This window comes from Cryptotermes secundus, unplaced genomic scaffold, assembly GCF_002891405.2.
Source record: "Cryptotermes secundus unplaced genomic scaffold, Csec_1.0 scaffold779, whole genome shotgun sequence".
Taxonomy (NCBI): domain Eukaryota; kingdom Metazoa; phylum Arthropoda; class Insecta; order Blattodea; family Kalotermitidae; genus Cryptotermes; species Cryptotermes secundus.
In genome coordinates, this window is record NW_019737096.1 from 95,341 (window position 1) to 107,361 (window position 12,021).

At 42.7% G+C, this 12,021-nt stretch overlaps 1 protein-coding gene across 4 annotated transcripts in view; it reads right to left on the minus strand.

The window, feature by feature from the left end:
* The window catches only part of LOC111870193 (calcium-activated chloride channel regulator 1), a 471,960-nt gene that overhangs the window by 88,844 nt on the left and 371,095 nt on the right, over positions 1-12,021 (minus strand). Inside the window, exon 1 of one of the 4 annotated variants that reach the window (XM_023862279.2) lies at positions 8,122-9,088. The exons of the other annotated variants lie outside the window; for them this stretch is intronic. Coding sequence (XP_023718047.1) covers positions 8,122-8,310 — 189 coding nt within the window. The 5' untranslated portion in view covers positions 8,311-9,088. Of the gene's footprint in view, positions 1-8,121; positions 9,089-12,021 lie in introns of those variants that run through there. 4 annotated transcript variants of the gene reach the window in all.

Below are 12,021 nucleotides of genomic sequence, written 5' to 3' on the forward strand. Positions count from 1 at the left end.
CCATAGCTCAACCGGTTAGTCGCTGGCTTCCCACCGCGGCGGCCCGGGTTCGATCCCGGGTCTGGTCAAGTGGGATTTGTGGTGGACAAAGTGGCGCTTGGGCAGATTTTCTCCGAGTACTTCTGTTTCCCCTGCCAATCTTCATTCCACCAATTGCTGTACAATCACCCTCACCTATCATCTGGGGCTGGTCCAATAGGCCAGAAGTGGGTGCAGTGCAAGGGACTTAGTCCCACCCCACTAGCAATAAAAAAAATGTGGACTGCCCTAAAGATAACTCCAAAACATTCATTTTATTGTTATCCAGCCAACTAAAATAAAACATCGGGCACGAACTTCAATAGAACCAATAAACACGTTTTGTGTACGCATATCCGCAACCAGCCGCTGTGCATATTACAGTCCGTAGACCCGTTACTAAGTAATGAATCTGTAAACCACGCCCGTTGCTAAGCAACAGACTCCTAACACACACAAATGGGAAACTGGAAAGTTGGTCTCTCTGTGCGACACCTACGTGACGCAATGTATTCTATGCGGTCCGTGGCGAAATGTTATAAGGTCAAGTCTTCGGTTTAGTTAGTTGTGAGGCAGTCGCCGGCCAGTAAGGTCGTGAGCGTGGAAGCTGAGGGAACTACGGCGTTGAATGCCGTTACCTAACAACGACTGATGAAGACACAGAAGGCTGAGAAGATTTAGTGCGTGCTGTATTGAACTACTGAGTGTGCGAATTAGCGACAGCGCTATAGTTACTTATAGTTACCATCTGTAAGTGCTCAATAAATCCAATTACAAACCCACACCCAGCTTATAGTTACTCATACGCGTGACAGTATATTTACCGGTCTCCTAACAATTACTTTTATGATTATAAACTTTCACAATTAATGACCTATACGCTCATATAATCATGCAGCATAGGAAAACTGAGGATCCATAAATTGGTCAAGTGCTCGTAACCATCCTCGCGTTTTCTCTTCAACCAAACTGTCTGTTCCCCTTCTTATTCCCTGCTTTTTCTCCAGATCTCTCACACCAATGAAGGGAATGAGGAAAATCTTCCGGCATTTCATTGCAAAAAAAAAAACAACGAACTTTCCGTAACTGTGATGAAATTTGTTTTGAGATACTATTCTGCTAAGAATATCACAGATCATTGGTGGTGAAGGTCAGTTATGTTTCCTATAAATAATAATCACTTTTGATATAATGTACATAGACATACTAGTAATGAGAACATTAGAGAGAATCGGGGGGGGGGAATTATAATGCCAAAAATCAAGCCCTTATTCTTGTTAAACTTTATTCATTCTGGTCCGACACACTAGTTAGTTAGTTAATTAGTTGTGTGACAACACAGATCCTTAAAGAATCATAAATGAACCTCAATGGTTCAAAATTTTTCAATTTAAACACATTTTAACGTTAATAATTAAAAATATTTATATAAAAGTTTAAGCATATGTACTACTATGTAATAGTGTTTCTTTAGCATGTTGTTATTGCCGTCTGAGGATGGTCACAACTGACCGAAACATGTAAAGGCACTATATATATATATATATATATACCGAGTCAACCTGGACGGTGCTGTCGATTTATTTCATAACACACCTTGTTCTTGTCCCCCCCCTGATTAGGAAATATTATTTCGGGCATTTCCTTCAACCTCACGATTTTAAAAGCAGCAGGAAATTTCTATTACGAACTTGAGCGCTTTAGTCCTTACATACTATGGCTGCTTCAGTTGATTTCAAATTATTTTCAAATACTAATCCTACAGCAGGTTCGCTTATTTCCTGACACTGACAGGAAGAGACGGATGACTGTAAACGTTAGCCCTTAATTGCACTTGCGAAATTAATTTCGTAACATCTTCAGGGCCGTCATAGACAGGATGGATATCTTCCCTACCGTGTTCGACACAAAGAAACCACCCCAGCTATCATTTAGACACCCCCAAGGCATCCCTTTCCCTTAGTCACTAAACCTTTCAATTATTAACACGCGCTCTCCGTGAAATAAGATTCAAACGAGGGTGGAAAAGCTTGAATCACGATTAAGGTTCTTTTGCACCCCCTAACCCTCCATATTCTTTATTCCCTCCTACACTGACGAAAGGGACTAAAGAGTATTAACGTTACTCAAATAGACTTCCACCCCACAAAATGCTTCACTGCTCCGAGATAAAAATTCACCCTGAGAATATTTCGTTGCGGATTGTAATGGATCGGAACCCCTGCGTACTGCATTCCTGCCCAGTGAACTGGTGAAGTAGAAATGCGTTCCTAAGTCGACCTGGGTTCTGCATCTCAATGAAGGATTCTGCTACATGACAGTACCACTATTTCTGCTGTAAAGGGAGTGTACGTGTATATGGTGGAGTATTTCTTTCTGCCTCTCCTTGTTAATGCAAACCCCAGTTTCCTATCCTGGTGACTGAATCATACCGAAATGTCTGGGGAGAGGAAATTCTGATAGACAGGCCTATATTAGACTTTCTGACAGTAATAAGCAATATGACTGGAGCAGGTTGATGCATTTCAAGTCTATAAATTATTAATGTGCCGTAAAATAATATCTAGGAAACATCCACAGTATACATGAAGCACAACAAATTCCGTGACTTGAGTCAGCAAGTGAAGTACACCGACTGAGCGACCGCCGCTTGTCGGCGAAATTAGTGCCAACTTTAGCGGATAGAGGGTTTCGCGTGGTCAGCGCAACGAATTCCCACGGATGTTAATTTCGGTTTTCTAGACCGGAACAGCTATTTCCTTGAAATATCTCCTCAATTATCCTCACGAGGCTGAGTGGACCCCGTTCCAGACCCACTACTTCTCAGAAAATCTGGCAGCGCCGCGAATCGAACCCGGGACCTAAGGATCTGCAGCCAGGAACTCTGACCACTTGACCACCGAGGCGGTCTATCAAGCGGAACAACTGCAAGATTAAAAAAAATATATATATCAATTTTAGACCTAAAAGAATTTGTACTTGATCTCTTCAGGTTGCCTGCAGGTCCTGCATATTATTCAATCGCAAGAAAGATGATAAACGTACGATTATTTGTGTATAAATGAGTGCTTGTATGCATGTCATCTGTAAAGATGATAATGTTCAACACAGATGCCCATATTTTTCAACACGTAAAATATCTGTATTCGAGACTTTACTAAGATTAACACACGAATATGAATCTATTCAGTCAGAATTGTTTCGTACGGGCGTACACCATCTTTAAACACCGAAATCTGACACTAGGCACTATGCGATAGCTTTGTTTGGCAATGTTCTCTCCTGCGGCGAATGTACCAGCACTACCATCGACTGACAGACTTATTCGCGTCTCCCATAAGTGAGAGGTCAAGGGTTACAATCCAGTTTCATCATCATACATTCGCTTAAGCTGCGCCAAACACAGATAGTCCCCAACTCAATCCAGTTTGTGTACACCGTATTATGCACTTTGCTAGCTGGACCACGCTTCCGCGCGGAAGTCTATTACATAGTGGAATTAACAACAGAATACGGCCGTTAGGAGCACTATAAGGCCATGCAAGCGGGGGGTTACCGGTTTAAATTAACCCGACTCAAACTAAAATTTTATAGGATTGGGACTCTGAATATATCCCAGATTTTCAAATATAAACGTCTACACACTATACAGTATAATGCCAAATCTTGTCATTTCCTTGCTCATATTGTTCAGTAAGTTGATGATAAGTAAACTGTAAATTAAAGCGACTTAACTTTTTACTGGTGCTGAAGGCTGTCTCGGTATAACAGGTCAGAGGAATGACTTTCGCCTATGTTGGACATGAGGTTCTCACAGAAGCGACTACCTTCTGGGTTGAGACGAGGTTTAGCTGGGTAGAACACTACCGACGTTTAGGGAGAGCTCAGTGCTTCCATTTTCAGGGTTGAAGAGTAAGCCTACCAAGCAGCATGCCACATACCTTAAGAACATGGCAGATGTAAAATGCAAATTGGAAACACGAAAAGCTTACGAAATTCTATCCCGAAAATCTGTCGGCAAGAGGTATCTTGGGGCACTTACGCGTAACTTAGAAGATATCAAAATGCATCTTATAACAGATTCCGAGATACAAACTGAATCACAGTAAATTACAATACAATCCTATGGTAGGCTGCTGCAGTGACGGTGACTCACTGCCGTGTTCAAATGGAGAAAATTTTGTAAGAAAAGCGTACTCAAATTCATTTTTCATCTCCAAACAAATCTGTATAGAATGTTTCGCCAGTTTTAATTAACTGCAATTATACCAGTTATATTCTAGCGACCGCCGGCCACAGTGGCCCCGCGGTCTGAGGCATGAACTGTCTTCGCTCGCTCGAACACTGGTATCGTGGGTTCGAAACCCACTCGAGGCATGGATATCTCCGTGCTTTTATCCTGTGTTTGTGTTGTTCTGTGTAGGTAGCGGCCTTACAACGGGCTGATCCCCCGTCCATGGAGTCCTACCGACTGTGTACGGATTACGAAACTGAAAAGGCGGCCAAGGTCCAACAAGGGGCCTGTAGAGCCATAGACAGATATTCCAGCCGTCCTTAATTGCTGTGTAAGCATCAATGTGTGTTTAAACACTTGCTACGCGCAAAATACTTTGTTCACTGCTCACGACCCAGTAGGGGTACAGTTCAGTCAAACACAGCGCTCCATCCTCCTCTTACTGGACAATGCAGAATATTCACACCAGTTGGAGTTAATTAGTATCGACTGATACGCGAGAATAATAATAGGGCTATGTATCCAATTAAGGAACCTTCCATTGTTCGACGACGGTATTTCAACTACAGTGGTTAACACTCGAGAGTAATGGGATGACCATGAATATTGGGTAACTGGTGAATTTAAATATTATTACCGTGCCAAATTTCAACGTATTTTGCCCGTATTTAAATGAAACTTGTCCCTGTGCTTAACTAATTAAGCACTAAGCCATGCAGACGTATGGGGAGTACCTCGGCACCAGTTTGAGGTAAATGGCCAGCTTCACGCCCCGGCCGGTTTACCCAGTGGGAAAGTGTTCTAGATACCCATTTGAAAGAAGGTCGGGTGGGCCCCATTATCAACACGGACAACGTGGACAAGAGAAAATTGCTGACCTAACTGGGGTACGAACTCTGACCCCTCTGTCGTCCCCTAAATAAAACCACAAAAAGCTCAGGACAGTCAAGAGCCTGGTCGGCATTCTAATTGGGTACTCCACAAATTAAAATTTAGAACGTCATCACTCCACCAATTTTCTTGGTCATTACATGGTAAATTACTGTACTTTCAAACGCAGATATTAAACTCCATGGCTTTAGTCCGCATGCGAACTATACCGACCGAGCGACAGCCGCTTTGTCGGCGATGTTAGTGCCAACTTTTGCAGATAGAGGATGTCGCGTAGTCAGCGCAACGAATCCCCAAGGTCATTAATCTCGTTTTTTTTCCTAGACCGAATCCACTACTTTTCCATTCCAGCAGCTACTCAGTTATCCTCAAGGGGCTGAGTGGACCCCATTCCAGACCAACTACTTCTCAGAAAATTTGGTAGCGCCGGAAACCGAACCCGGGAACTCTGACCACTAGACCACAGAGGCGGTCAAACGCAGATATTAATCTTCTAATCAGTGCGGTTTGGTGCGCTGTGTGCAGTAAATAATAAGCATAGCGGTGAGGCGTTTAGCGCCCCTGAATTATACCCGAGAGGAGTCCAGATCGAATCTCGAGCTAGAGTGAGGATACCATGACTGCATATTTTCTATTTTGCTTCCTGCTGCACTGGGGCAGCACCTTACAGCAGGCCTGGAGTCTCGTTCCACATTCTTCAGAACTAAACACCCACAACCATCCCGTCATGTGACGCCACGTAACACGTGATAAATCGCTCTAAGATGTCGATATAATTTCAGGCTAATTATTTTGCTTTCGGGCAATGAAAATTAATCAGTGTGTTTTTCCTGGTGCGTTAGTTTCCTGTTCAAAATCACTGTGTTCTGATCTGCTCTGGGACCCCTAAGACCACTGTCCACTAGCAACGAGCATTTCCTTTTGAGCGTTAAGTGGGCCGGAGGGTGAAACTAATCACACTGGTACCGAGTTTCAGAACGAGTGCAAATTTACCACCTTGCCCCGTTACCCACTGCCCTTACTGATGTCATACTAATTTTCCTATGATGATGTCTACCCAGGAACTAATGGGCTGGGGTTACCCGACTTCGAATGACGGTTGTTCTGACAGGATATCTATTAAAAAATTATCACAGTAAAATAACAAAAGAAGTGAATGCAGAGGCAACGTTCCTATGTTCCTGAGGTAACCGGATCGAATCCCTGCCGTTACAGATTAAACTGTACTCTTCACAGTCTTTCCAACTACTGAATGTCATGACCTCCCTTCAAATCCTTACCTAAACCATGAAATTACTTACCTTCTTACCATGCATTTCGACTCGGAATAGTTATGGTATTTGAAACAATGACATCAAATAAGTGAAGGATCTATCAAAACAGGACGCGCGGTGGTGTAGTTGTTGAGACACTGTGATACAAGCAGGAAGGTCGCGGGTTCAATTCCCGATGAGGTCACCGGATTTTTCAATTGACCTAAACCTTCCAGACGCATTATGGCCTTGGGATCAACTCAGCATCCAAAAGAAAGGAGTTTTAAGGCCTCTTCCTGCGGTAAAGAACGACGGCGCGTAGGGCTGATGACCTCACCGCCACCTGTGAGCCGATTGTCTATAAAATGTGGGAGCCTCGACGTGTCACAACCCTATAGGCCTTCACGGCCTGTTACAGGGATAATTTACCTTTATTTTTATCTATCAAATCCATTAAGTTGCCGGTGCACAGATTGTACTGTGCAAGACAGCCTGAATGTATCGTCCCACCTTTCAATTGTCAGCTACCGGAAACAGACACTAATTTTAAACGCTGAAACTCTTAAATGGAAGTGTGGAATAAGTATATTCAATATGGTCACCTCACACTTAGTGAAGTATTGTTGGATAGGGGCTTCGAATCTGTCTTAGAATTACCTTCTGCTTGTTAATAATGTACACACAAGAATTAAGCAGCCGCAAGCTACATATTAAAAACCTTTTAAGCCTTTAATTCTCGAAGAACCCGTTGATATAAAAGGGGGGCGCATTAGCTTCTAGATAAAACAGTACCTTCTAATTCTGAAAGGTCTTTAGTCTAATTTCAGGGGCGACTGGAGAATTTTCCTCTTTCCTTTAATGAAAACAGCATAATTGGATAACACTCGCAACGGATCCGAAACTATTCGGCGCACAGTAAGCCGAAACCTGCAGATCGTCACACAACGAACAGCTTCCGAGAAACCTGAGACAATTCTTATCTGAGCATGAGGGAGCCTTAATGATCTATTTAAACTGTAAATTTCTCCACGGGACGTGTACGTTTGACTACAGTGAATTCGGCAACGTATAGTACTGTAATAAAACAGATAATAGTTTAGTTGACAGATGTGGTAAGTTCCTCACTCAGTTTCAAGAGTTCCAGTCTTCATTAGCACTTCGAATTTTCTTGTCGATTCCCACTCAAAAGTGATACGGACTACGTGGATTAACAGACTTCGCTTCTTATTAATGTTACAGGACTATGAAGCTGAAACGGCGTCGTAAAATAATATATCTCAAATTCATGTAAATAAATTTATAGCGCCACCTCATACGCTTCAGAGTATATCCAAAGAAAATATTACGGCCAGTTACAACTCGAACTTGAAAAACTGCAAATGTCGGGACAGAGGTGCATGAAGTACTCCATTCTGAGGTGCCAACTTAGCTGTAAACGGTCAGTTTTATTGTTTGGACAGAAAAACTTCGGAGATTTCGGAGATTAATAAAGATGCTTCCATGTCTGACTTAACCACACACATCTGGTAGGCGTTTTAAAATCTGAATGTCGGCCTAGAAAATGGGATGAGCGAAAAAAACGAGTTTTTTTATTTGACGTTTCATAATTAATTCCAGAAAATAACTGGACTGGTACTCGGAAACGATTTGGATGGAGATGTACAATTTAAAGTTCGCGCCAATAACTTGTTTCCATGCAAAAATGTTTTGTGGAGCCAGACTTACCTCTAACTTATCGACGATATTCCTGCAGTCGTGTGCTGGGACATTATCAGCTATAGAAACGACAACACCATCATAGCCTCCGTTACTGAAGATGATTGGGCCCGCATGAGCGGTACCTCGTTGCTGAATGAGCAGATCCAGCACCAGCAGAGAAACTACCACGGAGAACCGGGTCATTCCGTACAGCATCTTCGGTTGTGTCAAATGTCTTCTTTATAACAAATAAAACTTACGCGGATGTTTCAAACTTATTTCAGGCTCCAGTTTACACTAAGATTATGCACACACACCAGAAATCACAAGCGATCGTCCTCCTTCATCGTTTCCTTGGAAACATGAGTAATAGCGTCGGTTACCATGACGACGGTAATAACAAACCAGTTAACAACGAAATTACATAGATCCTTTCTTCAATTTGCGTATTCGAAGATGAAAAGTAGGCTGGAACTAGCGTTAAAATGATTTCTTCAAATGAAAGTATCCAAATTCACTTTGATGGAATCTCTCTCCCGTTTTAAGTCACAAGTGCTTGAGTTACAAAAGAGACACAGAAGAGGCAATTGCATTTGTATCTTCTGCTGGTATATGTCACATTTAATAACATAAAGAGGTTGTTACTTAACATTTAAATAGTTTGCCATAATACACCGACCTGTTCACTCGATTTCGTTTTTATTAAAATTTTTGTGGCCCTTCTCACGAAACACTATATTTAGTCAATACTTGTACCTTCCTCGTCACAATTTAATTTTTGTCAGTGTATACATTTAATTGCGAATCACAAATATACGCCATTGTTTCGATTATCCTTCTTCACTATGGAAGAACTCGGAAGTTAAATGCCACTCTGCTGGCACGGAACGGAACCACTGGGAGCGTTTGACTCCCACTTCCTTCCCTCACGAACTACGCGATGAGACTGGCGGTGAAGCACAGCGCTGCACTGCACGGACCGCACGAACAGTACGTTCTACGGCTCGCGAGGGCGGGGGAAGAAGCTCCACAAGTCCTGTGTGACTAACAGCGGCTTGCATTCTGGTAGTAGCGCTCTCTATCCGCTTTCATTTTGTGGCGTGTTTAGTCGAATGCATTACAAAACATTTTACTGCAAGTATACACACATGGTGCCGGTCACGGTAGCCGAGCGGTCTTACGCATGTACTGTCTTCGCTTGCTTGGAAACAGGGATCGTGGGTTCGAAACCCACTCAGGGCATGCATGTTTAGTTTGTGTGTGTGCGTTTTTCTGTATTGGTGTACAGGTAGAGGCCTTGCGACGAGCTGATCACCCGCCCAAGGAGTCCTACCGAATGTGTAAGGTCTAGAAAATTGAAGTGAACGGAGTTCATGGAGGTAGGCCTAGGCCCACTGGGGCTGTTGTGCCAAGGGATGGGAGGAAATACACAAATGGTGATCACGTACTTTAAGAACTCCATCATTATGATCCATGATCTGATTCCCGTGCCATGTTTTCTTGTACCTCTGCATACAATTCAGAGGTCCTGGATGTGCTGTTCCACCATTCAATAAGTGCTAACGAACCGCTAATAGGTGAAATTACACATAACTTTTATTCCATTAAGTACTTAACATTCTGCTCTTAAATACCCTCAATTTATCTTTTCCCTTTGTGTGACAGACGACATGCATTCCATTCCATACACATACATAACAAAAGATAAAGGTCTGTATACTTGTATTTTATTCTTTACCTTTTTACCCATACGTTTAATCTTCTCTTATTTCCTTTGTAAATATTACGAACATTCTGGTTTGATACTGTCCTTTCCAAATATTTTCAAAAAATAGTTTCAGATAACTTCTTATTGTGACGTCTTCCGTTCTGGCAATGAGCCATAAACGTACACTTGGTATCGTCTTCCGTTAAATAAAGGCCAACCTCCACACTGGCATCTGGCAGAGTTCCTCTGTTTTACTTTGTGATATTCACATATTCGATCCCTAATATTAATATCTTCATTATACACAAGAAGATTATTTGCCCCATTCAATTGAGATCTCTCCTGATTTCTTTGTACTTTTCTAATGACGCATTTTAAAGCTTTTTTTATTGCTAGTAGGGTGGGACTAAGTCCCTTGTACTGCGGCCACGTATGGCCTATTGTACCAGCCCCAGATGATAGGTGAGGGTGATTGTGGAGCAATTAGTGGAATGAAGATTGGAAGGGGAAACCGAAGTACTCGGAGAAAACCTGCCCCAGCACCACTTTGACCACCACAAATCCCACTCGACCAGACCCGGGGTCGAACCCAGGCCGCCGCGGTGGGAATCCAGCGACTAGACGCTTGAGCTAAGTTGAGAAGTAACTGAAATAAACATCTCATTTCAGACACTCTGAATAGAACTGAACAAACACGTTCGTACAGGCGGGCTTTGATGCAGGTTCTGTTTAAACACATTTAATATATCCTAACTTTTTTCATGGCTACGACACTAGATTCAATTAAAATGTTCTGGGTTATGTTCCTGCTGAATCAGAAACCTTCTTAAAATAACTGACTTACAGCCCTACCGCAAGTCCACTTTCTTAAGTTTGGCACGGTAACTACCAAATATATGACTGGAAAAGAATTATTTTATATATACAGAAAGAATTAATTTTGGAACTTTTATGAACTCCGAAACTGAGTTTCCCACTTCGCTCTTTTCAGTGAAATCAGTACACCCTTCTCGAGACTTGAGCCTGTCTTCCAGCTTCACTGCACTGACCCGAAATACAGGCCGAAATAAACTGTTAAATGTAAATATTTATAGAACAAGTATGGTAACAAATTTTGGGACACGCTGTATCGTAGTTGCTTGAAACACCATGCTACAAGGCGGAAGGCCGCGGGTTCGATTCCCGATGAGGTGGATTTTTTCTTCAAATTACCTAATCTTTCCAGCCGCACTATGGCCTCAGCCTCTAACAGAAATGAGTACCAGGAAACCTTCCTGGGGAGTACAGGGCGGCTGTAGAGAAGATGTGGGAGCCCCGACGTCTCATAACCCTATGGGTCTTCACGGCCTGTTTCAGGTATTGGATAAATAATAAAAACAAATGTTTAAAGTCGGAATCTGTCAGAACAGCCTCGTATCCTTGTGATATGATAAGCGGTTTTACAGGTTTAACGGCTGATTCTCTGTGTGTGAGCTGTATGAGCTATGACAGGCGTCCCATGGCGTCGGTCAGCACAACAAGCAAGCGGCACTGAAAGAGAACGCTGTGGAATTCAGGTCAGAGACGTACAGACTAAGGCACGCGGCTCTACTGATTAAAACTTTAAACAGTGAATGCCGAAGAATATAGACGGCCCATCCTACACGTACATCCCTAAGGGTTGAGGATGTCACACGATTGTGGTTTCATGAAGGTCTGCCAAGACTTTTTATCGACGCTTAGCGTCGCATAAATATATAAACTTTTCTAAATCGAGAAACTGAGGAATAAATTAGGTTTCAACGTAGCCATATGTTTACTCTCACGCTGTAGTATTCCCTTTTGGCGGTACATCAGTTTACATTTTTAATTATGAACGTATTCAACGTTGACTTTAAAGGGTTCCGTCGCTGGTGCGTATAACACACTGAATTACTGGACTTTTGGAATTCTTTCATCGTCCGGTGCTCTACAAAACAGGAAACACGACGTTTCGGAAACTGGATCTGTTTTCGTCTTCAGGTGAGAGGGGGGAAGACACCAACTCAGTTGGAACCCTTAGAAAGAGCTAACCTAAATCACTGAACCACTGATTGAGTTTAGCTCTTTCTAAGGGGCCCGACTGAGTTGGTGTCTTCCCCATCCACTGAGGACGGAAACAGATCCAGTTTGTGAAACGTCCTGTTTGCTTCCCCCCCCCCCCCCGCCAAACATAACACGAGAAGAAAACAAAAAATCAC